Here is a 13,279-nt window from a genome sequence, read left to right as displayed (position 1 = left end):
GTGAGACTTTTATTAAAACCATATACCTTCACATATCCCTTTGCATCCCTCATAGATACACATTGTATATGAACATCATTTCATGTGAGCTTAATGAAAACAACGTTGTTCTTCATGTTCAGCCAGATTATATAGAGAGTGTTCTTTTATCCTAAGATTCAGCACCACTTTTGATTCCAGCGGGGAATATATTGTATTTTATGTTCTTGCTGTACTCGCTGAGCATGAGCTACCAACCATGAAGTATATTGATTCCCCCCCCCCCCAGTATATAAAAGCCGATCTGACCAGATGGTAGCTAGGATGATGCTGCAGCAGCAGCACTTTCAAAGCCGTCTGCAACACAACAGTGAAATGTACAACAGCCATGAGGTGTCCATGTCAACCGATTTTTAAAAAAAAGTCTGATTGTAAAACTCTCTCAAGGCTGCACTGTACAAGGCCATGTACATCCTTTAACAGCTGTCAAAAACAACAGATTCTTTGAGAGCTTTGTTAACATTTAAAGACCTACAAAAAAACTTTTTTAGGGGGGACTTGTTACATCCTGTGTGCTTCCGGTTTTATTTTGAATTCCTGTCTCTTGTGTCCTCTGTTTCCCTGGACTTCATGTCCCTGTGATTGTCTGCCCTGTCCCTGATTGTTCATTCCCTCTGTGTCTACTCCTTGTTCGAGGCCAGATCGTCTGTGTACCTCCCGTGTGTTGCCTCGCCTTCCGGCCTGAGTTCCTCGTCCTCGTGTGACTTTTTCTTAGTAAAGAGAGTTTTTTCACCTCACCTCGACTCCTGTGTTTTCCTCTGCTCCGGAGTCTCTGCCACTGCCCTCAGAAACGTTTGCGAACGTGACAGGACTAAGATCATCACACATGAAAACAATTTTCATTCACATATCTTGGCGCTGTGAAAATGGCCATTCCATGTTGTTTTTGTTAGAGTTAATGAGGCCCCTTCCTGACAAGCTAACATGACATGGTTGGTACCGATGCAACCCGATACAGCTGCATATCGGTCGGGGTCATCAATCAACCTTACGTATGAACAAGGACAATGGCTACACTAATGAGTGGTGTGTATGTGCAGAGCTGCTAATATTGTAATATTGTTACTGTAGCTGTAATATTATAGAGAATACACACTTGACACATATTTCCTCCTTTATTACCCACCAATTTCAAAGCACCGCGTTTTCACAATTTCTCTGTTAGAAAATGGCTGATGAAGACTCATAATATTTATTTCACGCACACACACACACATACAAATCCTTCACACTTGTACATTTGGCAACATCTTATCAGCAACAGACAAGCGTGTTCATTTACATAAATCCCTAATATTTTCAAGGTAAAGATGTGGGTTTGAGTGTGAAAATGTGTTTTACTTGGCACTTTGGAATGAATGGATATGCAATGGGCGTGTCAAGTTGTATTGCTCATGAATATTGCCTTATTCACACACACGGATGAGAATAAAGTCATACTTAAGATGAGCAAGAAGAGGCGAATAAAAGGAAGTGAGAGACTCGTCTCGAAGAAAGTGAAAGAGAGGTGGCGAGAGTGTGCTGCAGTGCTCCTGCATTACAATTGATTGGCTGGTTTAACTGCCAATGCTGCTCACTCGAGCTGTAAATAGATGGATAAAACTCTCCTATACCCTACACTCCCCCTCTTCATCCTGTAATTTTATCTTTCCTCTACTCATTTCTTAACCTTTCTCTGCTTTTCACTTCTATCTTTTCCTCTCCTCTCCTCATAGATACCTTTTCAAATCACGTCAGCTCAAAAAACATTTTACATTCAGAGCATCCTTGTCTCGCCATTACTTTTGCTGTTTATGAGAAAGTTGTATCCTTGTAATCATCTACACGTGGTGCTTTCTGTACTTGCTCATTTGTATATGTGTGTCTTATTTCCAATTTGTCTGTGAGTGGGGATCACGCCCTAATCCTAACTTGTCCCCCAGTCCTGTTAACCAGATACGAGCCTCCTTTTTCCTCAATCCCTCCTCTCCACTCTCCCTTCATCTCTCATTTCCTCGTGGTGATGAAGTTATTTTGCAGCGAAGTGAAATAAGATGAATTTCCTGCAGCACTGATAGAGGTGAGGACGTGGCCCAAATCAGCGAGCGATAGAAACACACAGATCAGACAGCCATCAGGAGGAAGGCTGACATACCATCTCTCTGCATTCTGGAGAATATGAAAGGGCATGCAGGCTTGTAATGCGTTTTTTAATCTGTGTATGTGTTTTACAGATTGTAAGGAAACAAGTGTGTTGCTCAGTTATGACAAATGTGGACGGTGCATTTACCATGAGACTATCTGACCTTCACCATCTTTATTGGGTGTGTTTGTTCCCAAAGATAAAGAAAGAGCTCCCATATGCATGACAGCTCCAGATATGTTCAAAGTTATGTATGTTAAGAGCTGATACTTGTAGGTGCTCGTTCATTCTTCGATGGTAGTTGAGATTACAGCCTTACTGCAAGTGGAGACAAGAGAACTGACATGATGTGTGACTCTCCCTCTCTCCCTCTTTCTCTCATTTAACGCTGATAAATAAGCATGTAAACTGAAGCACACTGTGTGACAGGTCAGAAACTAGTTGATAGTCACATCAGACACCAGCTGTGGCTCAAACACAACCCATGAGGCCCCTAATGGAGTCCACTGTTATTATATAATGTTAGTAGCCACATGCTAATGACTTGTACATGACGCATGGCTCTGATCTGTCTTAATTAACTTTGGATTTAAAATTGGTTTAAGTTTGTTCACTATTGTGACATGATGTGGTCTCTGGATATGGCTTAATACCTACTTTGTCTTTGATCTCTTTCATCAGCTTGGTGACAGGCTCACTAAAACCAATGCGCTCTAAGATTCAATTCAGTTCATTTTGTATAGCCCAATATCACAAATTACAGAGGGCTTTACAATCTGTACACATACGACATCCCTGTCCCAGGACCTCACATCGGATCAGGAAAAAAAGAGAAGAGGAGATAGGTGCTCAGTGTATCCTAAAACATTCCCCAGCAGCTTATAAGCCTATAGCAGCATATCTAGGGGCTGGAACAGGGCAAACCTGATTCAGCCCTAACTACAAGCACTATCAAACAGGAAAGTCTTAAGTCTATTCTTAAATGAGGTGACTGTGTCTGCCTCCCGAACTGGAAGTGGAAGCTGGTTCCATAAAAGAGGAGCTTAATAACTGAAGGCTCTGGCCCCCATTCTACTTTTTAGGACTCTAAGAACCACTAGTAGCCCCGCATTTAGTGAGCGCAGCTCTCTAGTGGGGCAATATGGTACTACAAGCTCCTTAAGATATGATGGTGCATCACCAATCAAGGCTTTGTAGGTGAAGAGAAGATTTTAAATGTGATTCTTGATTTTACAGGGAGCCACTGCAGAAAAATGGAAATCATTCCCTTCTATAGCAGGAAAAACACAGCCAGTTTCTGTCAACTTTACTCAGCTTCCATCAGTAGCAGCACCAGCAAACGCATGTTTCCGACACAACCACCTCCAGGATAGTCACACATGAAATCGCAGCACCTCCACCCCCTTCAGGGCCTCAGCCAGCATTAGCCCCCGCCCCCGTAGCAGGGGGCAGGTTGTATTTCCCCCGTGTCATGCTCCCTCTCTGCTCCCTTTGGAGCCGGCACAGCAGACATTTCTCAGTTTATTTCACTGTTCTTTTCCTCGCTGTGTTCACAGGCTAAACAAAATCCCCATGCACACACAGCATGTCATACTCCCTTCCCTTCCCTTAGCTGTACACATCAATACGGCCTCTGCTCCTCCCAATATTTCTCTGTCAACACAGCAACCCAAGAGCCCTACCCAACAACCCAAGGGGTCCCACCACAGGCTGAAGTCTCTTTCTTGCCTCCTCCTTCATGTCCCAGTAGTCTATACCTTTTCACCTTCCTCCCAATACGATCCATCCACATGTTTTTGACATCACCATTCATACTTCTGACTCTCCCATGTGCTACATTCCGCTTCTACATTTTACGTTGAGGCTCCTATCGTGGTGTTCAATGAATATTCAATTTGGTCGACAACAAACGATGAACAGTTTTTTTGCCAATGAATTTAAACGTGGTAGTTGCTGCATGATGACGGTGTTGACCGAAGACCTCCAAAGTGTGGGAGAATTCACACTGTCTTCATGCTGTGAAACTTCTGTCTGCATTTGGACGTCTCTCCATCATTCAGCCGCCGCTCCTGGGTTGAGTGGACTGGCTAAACTGCCTCCACCAGGCTGACTGACAGCAGAAACTTACTGGACCGGAAGTGTTTTCATGGCTCCATGGGAAGGAAACAACAGTATTTGTATGTGTCCAGTCGTGGATTTTATTTACCCATCCAAACTTGCGAGTGAGTGAAGGGAACCTGCCTTTGGTGAAACAGTTAAACTGACAGACAGACCGGGAGCCTGAATCGGTCCGTGTAGATACAGTAGGGGTTGCCATATATACAGATAATACCGGTAACATTTTCAATATGATAAAAAATCCTATCGAGATGATGCCAATATTCAGACTTGGTAATGACGTCATCTAGTTACGCACAGCAACAGCTAGATTGTCTGAAAGCGACTGCACGGTAAAGGAGTTGGTTCCTAAAAAGGGGAGTGGCAGACTTCAGTGGTAGGACAGTAGCGTTGTTAGTCCTGGGCATTTGACTATATAAACAATAAAAGCCACAGACTTTTCAGATCCTTTTAGCGACTTCACAGCTAAACGCGACAAAAAAAGACTCTTGCTGTGAGACCTGTGTCTCACCACGTCAGTGTGGATTAATACATGTAATCAAATGGAAGTGTGTCTGATGGACATCAATAATGCTTCTAAGAAAGCTTTCTATAGCAATTGGTCTTTATATATGTTCAGTTCCTCTAGTGACTTGTTTGTTCCATGGCAGGACTTGATTGCTGTTAACTGCTGTTGTACCAGCAGAACAGATCATTGAAGTATATATTTTTTTAATGACATCTCCATCTTTATTCATCATTTCTGGCGCATCTTTAGAACACCATTCCAGACATTTCTTCTGCATTGGCGCAACTTACACAGCAGCCAGACTGGATATCTCAGATCCAACCATTCTTGTCTTTGGGCATTGGTCATCTCAGGCATACAGCTCCGACATTCGTCCAACAATCTCAACATAGTGCATCCATCACATGCTCACCTCAGCTCTATTTAAATCTGTTGACTATGTTGGCAGTCTTTGCTCTTCTAAACTCCTGAGATGGCTCTCTCTCTGTGAGTGTCCTCTTCTTCTACAATAGATCTGTCCATGACTGACCAAAAGGATCAACTTCCTCCTCCACATGCGGTTACTTCCTCACATCCATTCATCCATCCTTAACACATGATACATAGTGTGGTCCTTGATGGTGAAAAAATGGTCTTGTTTTTTATGCCATTGTGTCTTTTTCACCTTTTCTCCCTTGGGTTGTTTTTCTTGTTTCTTCTGTCTGTCAAATGAAAGTGGGTTTGTGCTGTTAGCCTAGTGTGAAATGACACAATGCTCGAAGTCAATGAGCTGCTTTGATCTTTTGTCACCCTGGACACAAGCCAGCTGTGCCTGGCTGCCACAGCAATAATGTCACTGCAGAGATTGATTTGGAAGAAGATGGGGGTGACGTTCAGAGAAAATAGTCCTCATTAGGAAGCTCACACTGCGGAAAGCTCAACGTTTACTTCATACCTATTACAATTCTTCTTCTCCTTCTTTTTATCCAACTCATTATTTTTCTCCCTGCTTCAGTTAGAAGAACATTTCAAATGGCCGGCTGGAAAACAAAAAGAAAAGCTTGATGTTTTCATGCTTCTACTTCAGCACCACATTGAGCCAATTCTCCTGCTGTATATGTTTCCGCTGACTTGTTTTTGCAGCTCAGAGATTAGGTTTGTCACTCATCTCTCCCCATAGGTGCAGACGCCACCAAGGACCCCTGTCTGAAGGTGCGCTGCCCTCCTCACAAGGTGTGTGTCAGCCATGACTACCAGACAGCCATCTGCACCAATCACAAGCAGCCAACTCACAGGTAAGAACCAGTAATGTAACATTTTAGAGTTGTGTTAACCCCTGGTTTTGTAGTCATTGGCACTGGGACTCGGTAGAGGCGTCCACTAATCACTGATCCCTTGCTTCTCCCATCATTTACCTGGGTGAAGTGTCAGGAAGGCGAAGCTAAAAAAAAAAGTAGGTGCCGTCCAAGCAGTCATGAAGTATCAAGACAATAAAAAAATGTTTACGGTGGAGTCAGCGGTTCTGATCCAATACATTTTTTGTCGATTTCAGTGAGCATCTCGTCACGGTCCGCTAGCTCTCATTTCTGTGTGTACGCTGAAAACCAAATCATGTGTTCAGACACAGCCCCTTGCTACCAAACAAAATGATTCAGACTGAGCCACACAACACAGCAACGAGGGGCATTCGTGCACTTGCAAAAGAGGGGAAAGGCCATGGATGTATAAAGAAAAAGGCAATGGGTGCCAGAAAGGGTGGTAAATCTGTATTTGTTTGGGTGTGGAGTGCATCAACGATTGCTTACTGCACTTTTAAGTATATTTGTTGAGCAGTTAGAGTGCTGCAAACACAAGGGTTGATTCAGCAGCATTATCTACAAAAGAACAACAAACAGTAAAGTTGTGGCTGCTTTGAACCGAGACTAAAAGTGCCTGAGGGCACGTAGGACAAATTGCACCAGCAGAAGCATGCAATAAAGTTACATTTTGTGTTTCGTGTGTTAACGGTGTCGACGAATACAATTTGCTTCAGTGACAGACATACAGACACATATTCTCAGCATCAATTAATTTTAATCAAACTATCTGTTTGCTCTCTGGACTCTGTCAGCACCCAATTTGTTTGTGTTTTCAACCTTGTCATGTTGCCAATTATGAGGTTTTTCAATTTTTCAGTTCAAGAAGCATTTACCCCAAAAGACATTTGATTACTTTTTGTCTCTTTCTTGGGTTTAATTGATTTCCTCAAGTCATTAACTCCTTCTTGGTTTGAACGCTTTCCTTCACATTGCATCAATTACAAGTCCTATTTTCTGCTTAATATGTCAAACTATTCACCTAAAAGCTTTATTTCCCTAAAATCATCAACCACTGAAGCTTTGGATTATGATATTAATTAGTTTCAGTAATTTGCACAAGACCAATGACGTGTTGTCTCAGGGGGACAATCCAAACTTTGCTTCTCAACAGATGTTGAGAAATACAAACTTTGATTCGGCATGTTCATCACTGAGGTGATTCATCATTGTTATTCACTGCTAAGAATATTTACTTTTTGAAGATTACATGGACAAACTTTAGCATCACTGTTGTGTTTACTTAAAATCCTCAAGCACATTCATTTAATTATTTACTAAAGAGCTGTCATCACAAAAGTCTCAAGTGTAACCTTCTCTTCTTCAAGTTCATATAGCTTCTTGACTTCCCTTATTGGACCAACATCTACATTACCATCCGGCTATAATAAAAAAATATTATGAAGCCTTGCCGTGTTAATTGGTATGCACCTTTGTCTTGCTGTGAGGGGGTTGTAGGACCGACAAATCAGAGCCTTCCAGATTATAGCAACATGGAAACTCTCAGCAGGGGGTTGAAGTCTAATGGTTTATGAGGGAGAGAAAGATATATGACTTTCTAGTTTCTGTTTCTCTGTAGCGGATTCTTATCAGTGAATAATTTTCATGCAGGCGCTATAATTTTCCTGGCCAATCCTATTTTTCACTTCAAATCCCACTAATGACTTGAACACATTCTGGTGTTTCACTGCATTTATGCAAAGTATACATGAGAGGAGAGGGGGAGACGCATGGGATTTGATAGGGAGGCAAATCAGGGTCAATTTCTCAAACATCATCCTACAAGTGTTATTGTGCCTCCATCTTACCTTATCTGCCAGCAGTGTTGTATTTATCAGTGCAGTGTGCATGCCTAATCTGCCGTGGCAATGATTATGGCTCGGTCGGTGAGTGTGACACTTCCAAAGCAACAAGAAAACGGCTGATACGCTCCCTGAGATTTTAATGTTCTAGTTTCACATAGCATAGGGGTCTCTCAAGGGACTGACTTATTTAATTATTATTTTTAATATACCTAGAAAAGTATATTTGCATTTTCTTTTGTCAAAATGACCAGAAGCAATGGTCCAGTGTAGAGTAATCCACTGTGTGTGTGTGTGTGTGTGTGTGTGTGTGTGTGTGTGTGTGTGTGTGTGTGTGTGTGTGTGTGTGTGTGTGTGTGTGTGTGTGTGTGTGTGTGTGTGTGTGTGTGTGTGTGTGTGTGTGTGTGTGTGTGTGTGTGTGTATCATTCGCAATCGAGCAGACCAAAATGTCATGAATATATCAATATTCCAGCATGTGGGAGTTTTTAGATTTAGCATTTAGAGCGTAGATGTGAAAGAGTTTCTTTGACTTGGTATCTCCACCTGGTCACTTCAGTGATTGATGTTCACTTTGCATCGTTTGTTGTCCACACATTAGTTTCTCTGTGAAGAGTCCAGATCTAATTCCATCTCTGCTCGGTGGATCAGCAACGTGGTGTTACGTGAGAGCACTTAGATAGAAAATTGCTGCGAGATTTGTATCAAACGCAATTACACTCGTTATTGAAAAGGTCTCGATGGACCAATCAGGATTCGTTGCGAGTCAGCTGACCCTGACACCCAGAAACACTTTTCAAACTTTCTGCCGAGTATAAAACTGCTCCTGCTAGATTGGATAATATTCCTGCCTGGAATGTTATTACTGCACAGGGGCGTCGTTAGGCCTATTTTAGGGGGGGCTTTAGCAAAATGTTCTTCAGCCCCCCCAAATAATTTGGCATTATTGGCATTAAAAAAAAAATGTTGTTGTTGTTTTTTTACGTCATTAAATTAAACTATTGTTTCTGACATGGACTCTAACATGCTACATATGTGCGTGTGTTCTGGTTTGTATGTTTTCTCCCCCTTCAAATTACAATCCAATAGCCCATCATCATACTTAACAATATAATCCCCGGGCACTAGGACCTTGGGGAGGCTGCTGCGCTGTCAATGACATCCAATGAGGTTACCTCAAAGTAAATGATGCGCGGAGTGAACTTGTAAGTCCAGGTAGTTACAGAATGTGGCTATCGGTAGTTTAAACGAGTGTTACCTGCTTACATTCAGGTTTACTTGAGGCAAATGAAAGTTAGAAACTGTCTCCAGTGAGCGAGAGTGTGAACGAGCAAATTCGAAATACAAGAAATAACTATGGACATCTCTCTATTATTTGCATTAATATAGATTATTATAATATTTTTTTCCATTGAATGGTATATTTGACACTGAACTAGTTCATCTTTATCTCAGTGATAGTGTCCAAATGAAAATAAAATATCACTATGACCCTGAAATTCTGTCTCTTGTGTTATCATATACTGGATGCAAACAAAACTACAGAGCAAAATCACACTCTTTCTGATTAAACCAATCCATGAACTGTCGGAAACGATGGATATCAGGGGCCCCAAGGTTGACACTCCCCTTGGGACTTAGCCCCCCCTTTCTTGGAATCCTACAAACGCCCCTGTTACTGCACTTTAATCTTCTCCCACACATAAATGTATCGGAGTAATGTTAAAGTTAAAGAATGTAATAAATACTAGACTAGAAAGGTTTTGTCTCAAACACTGTAGATATGATTGTTTGTTTTGTGTTTATAGGAGACTCCTCTTTGTTTAACTGAGTAATGTCAAAATTATAATGCATGATCCAAATGTGTCTCTCTCTGTGGGAAACCCAGGAAAGGCAGTGCAGGCCACAAGCACAGGCTTGAAGCTCGTGCACATGGGAAATGTAGGATTTGCTTGGGGCTCCAGTCAAGTCCTGTATGTGGATCTGATGGACACACCTACACCTCCAAGGTGAGACATCCCTTCTTTTTTATTGTCTTTCATTAAGTTTCACACTCTTTTCTGCTCTCTTTTTACTTTCTGATTCTCAGTTACTCAGCAGTTGTTATTTTTTGTTTGTTTTTAACCCTAAAAACAAGGACAGGATTGCTTCAAGACATACAACAGTGCTTGAAGAGCCACTGAATTATATAATGTACGGTGTAAATATATATTTTTTCTTGGTAGATGATATTTTAATGGTCCTAATCTGTCATCACCTTTACACTCTGCTTCCTCATCTTCTCGGTCTGCTGTTCCATTTTACTGTACTGAAAAGTAGTGAAGCATTGTGGGTCTGTCCTCGGTATAACAGACTCTGGACTCCACATTCATAAGTGTTGGAGTAAAGAAGAGCCTCATACAAATGTACATCATAAGACGAGATGATTCAAAGTGTTTGCGACATGAATATCGTCAAAGTAGAGCGAGAAATAAGCGTTGAGCACAGCTACACACTGTTGCCCTTTGCTCAGTATTATTTACCAATTGCAGTGACAGTAGTGTCAGAGGAGACTGAATCAATACAACCAAACAGCGGTCATGTTTTCTTTGCTGGGGAAGCTTGATGTTCATCCACACATCATGCGTATTTTTCAGCTCAGCTCTGCAGGACATGTCTGGTCTTCCAGATATTTGGTGGTCATGTTGTTTTCAGTTTAACCCAGAGGTATGAAACAACGTGTTGACTGGGAGATTCAATCGCTAGTGTGTGAGGAAGTCAGGACATAGGCTTTCCTAATGACCTATGTCCCTGACGCCGTGCTGAGCAGCAGAAATGTTGAAGGAAAAACAGGAGGAAGAACAAGAGGAAGGAGAGGGCGGGGAAGTCCTTCTGGTTGCTGCGGTAATTTAGTTGGAGGGGTTCAGTTAGCTGGTGGAGTGATGGGTCCCTGTGGCCCAACCTAAACTCTGCTCACCAGTGAGCTGCTGGTCTCCAGCTTATTCATGTTTTATTATTGCATTACATGCCTCCCTCATCGTGACCGCACACACACACTCAATATCCTATTAAGAGGACAGTGCTCTTATCTCCTGAGAGGCTTAAGCCCACTAAGTTTAGTCCATTACTTCCCTCCTATTAAATCAGAATCTCCTCTCCTCCTCTCCTCTCCTCTCCTCTCCTTTTATTTTTACTCCACCGTGTCAGGTGTTAAAACACTCTTTCATCAAAACCACATTAACCCCTGGAGAGAGACATACATAAAGATTCATGGAGCCTCTCAGTGCGCTGACAGTGACTCGGGGAGGTCATCCATTTCCTGGTCTCTCTCTCTCTCTCTCTCTCTCTCTCTCTCTCTCTCTCTCTCTCTCTCTCTCTCTCTCTCTCTCCCCAGACAGCTGATTCAAAATGATGAGAACAGGACAGAGCGCTGTTGCTTATTCCACAAATTTCATTATGCAACATTAGCAGCGCTATCGAAGAGGCGACAGGGAGGAAATGATGGATTTAAAATACAACATAGGAAATGAAAGTGCTAAGCTTCTATGTGATTCATGATACGTGTATAGATGTTTATGCACGGCCGTGGGCTCACCCTGACAAAACCTGTCGTCATCATCTTGCAAACAGAATTTACATAACTCATTTCAGTTTTCATTATTTCTCTTGCAAGGATCTTGTAATTGGATTTTTTCCCCCAACTAGTCCAAACTATTTCTTATCCCTCACTTACCTGAAATGAGATTTATACTGTTAAATTACGTTCTAAAGTAGTCCAATTTGCTATTTTGCATTGCATTAGGTTTGTACTGCAGTGAATAATAGAATGTCACTGGCCATCTCTCTGTCTAATGATGTGTCTACAAGGCTGCCTAATGGACACATCTGCTCATTGAAGATAAATGACCAATCCTGTCTCAGCAAATCTTTTCCTTAATCAGCTCTACAAAGAAAGTTGGAAATTCAAAGTTCTTGTTCGGTTGTAATTGGAGCACAGCTAGTATAACGTGCTGATACATTTTGTAATGGAAGTGTCCAGAATTAATGATTCCCCCTCATCTGGATTGACTTTAGAGAGCTCCTCCGGAGCCACAGAGGACATTATACAACAGTTTTTACAGACCTAGCACTCCCTAAGTGTTTATGTGTCTATATGTGACGTTCCCAACCCGTGAGAGTCCCAGGGTTTCTCAAATAAAGTCACCATTACTCATGTTTGTGTTGTTTTTTCACAGTGTAAGTTGGAGTTCCAGACCTGCCTGTCTGGGAAGACGATCTCAGTAAAGTGTGACGGGCTGTGTCCCTGTTTGCCTGGTCAGGAGCTCAGCAAACCACCACATAGGACTGAAAAGGCTGGTGAGTACCGTAGCCCTCTGTTCATGTGAATTAACAGAGTTACCCTGGAACTTTTCTTTTCAGATGGGACACAGAGATGTTTTGGATTTAGGTCAAATTACTTGTCATTTAGGCTGTTACATAGTTAGGCCTCTTCTCCACGTCCATTTAATATGTGGTAAGCTTGTCAATCACTTTCAGTTCAAGTGGATGCCTCAGATGCACACACGCACACTTTCACTGGTAATCCCTCAAATTGTTCCATTCCTCTCCTGTCACCTCTCTCCTTTCTCACATTATTGTCTTCTCGTCCCATCCCACCAGCCCGTTTTCTGACAGCTACAGGGAGCAGTGATGGAGTGAGTGTGTGTGTCTTATTGTTTGTCATGAAAAATAGGATTTTGGTAGATGAATGGAGAGATTATGGCGGAGAAATGCAATCTAAAGGAAAGCAGCACAGTAAAGGATGGATTGTTTTTGTAACAGGCTTCCTCTCTCCCAGATGGCCGAGTAGTGGGATGGTTTAACGTGTGTGCTTGTGTGTGTTGTGAGTATATCTACCTATCTATCTATCTATCTGGTCGGAATATTAAATATTTGATTATACACTCACATATTCTGCCCTCATAGGTCATTACTAATAACTTCGTGATTAGGAAGCATTTATAAGAATTCCGAAGTTCATCGGGCACATTCGATACAAAGGAAATGCGTCTGCTAATTAATGACGGCTCCCTCTAGATCTAAATCTCTCCTGCGTTCGTTTAAGGCTGAATGATGGAGGGAACAGAGAGGAATGCTATGTTTGACCAACTTGACTTCCCCCTAATTAATTCTTCCCCATCTTTGTTCAATAGAAAGTATAATTATGGGTTCCGTCTGCTAAGAGCTTGACTCTGGGAGTGAACAGTTTGTGTGAAAAGAAAGATAATCTATTTCCAGATCTTGCAGCATTACACTTTTCGCTCTCTCTCCCTCTTTCTAAGTTTTCAGTTGAAACTTTGTCTTTCCTCATGTTCCTATTTCCCTCTCTCTGGATCTTCT

General features: G+C 42.0%; 1 protein-coding gene across 1 annotated transcript in view; it reads left to right on the top strand.

The window, feature by feature from the left end:
• The window catches only part of spock1 (SPARC (osteonectin), cwcv and kazal like domains proteoglycan 1), an 83,927-nt gene that overhangs the window by 55,355 nt on the left and 15,293 nt on the right, over positions 1 to 13,279 (top strand). The window contains exons 4-6 of the mRNA XM_034543549.1: positions 5,947 to 6,061; positions 9,810 to 9,930; positions 12,136 to 12,256. Of these exons, the coding sequence (XP_034399440.1) occupies positions 5,947 to 6,061; positions 9,810 to 9,930; positions 12,136 to 12,256 (357 nt within the window). The remainder of the gene's footprint in view (positions 1 to 5,946; positions 6,062 to 9,809; positions 9,931 to 12,135; positions 12,257 to 13,279) is intronic.

The sequence above is a fragment of the Cyclopterus lumpus genome, chromosome 10 (assembly GCF_009769545.1).
Source record: "Cyclopterus lumpus isolate fCycLum1 chromosome 10, fCycLum1.pri, whole genome shotgun sequence".
NCBI lineage: Eukaryota > Metazoa > Chordata > Actinopteri > Perciformes > Cyclopteridae > Cyclopterus > Cyclopterus lumpus.
This window is presented reverse-complemented; position numbering and strand designations above follow the sequence as displayed.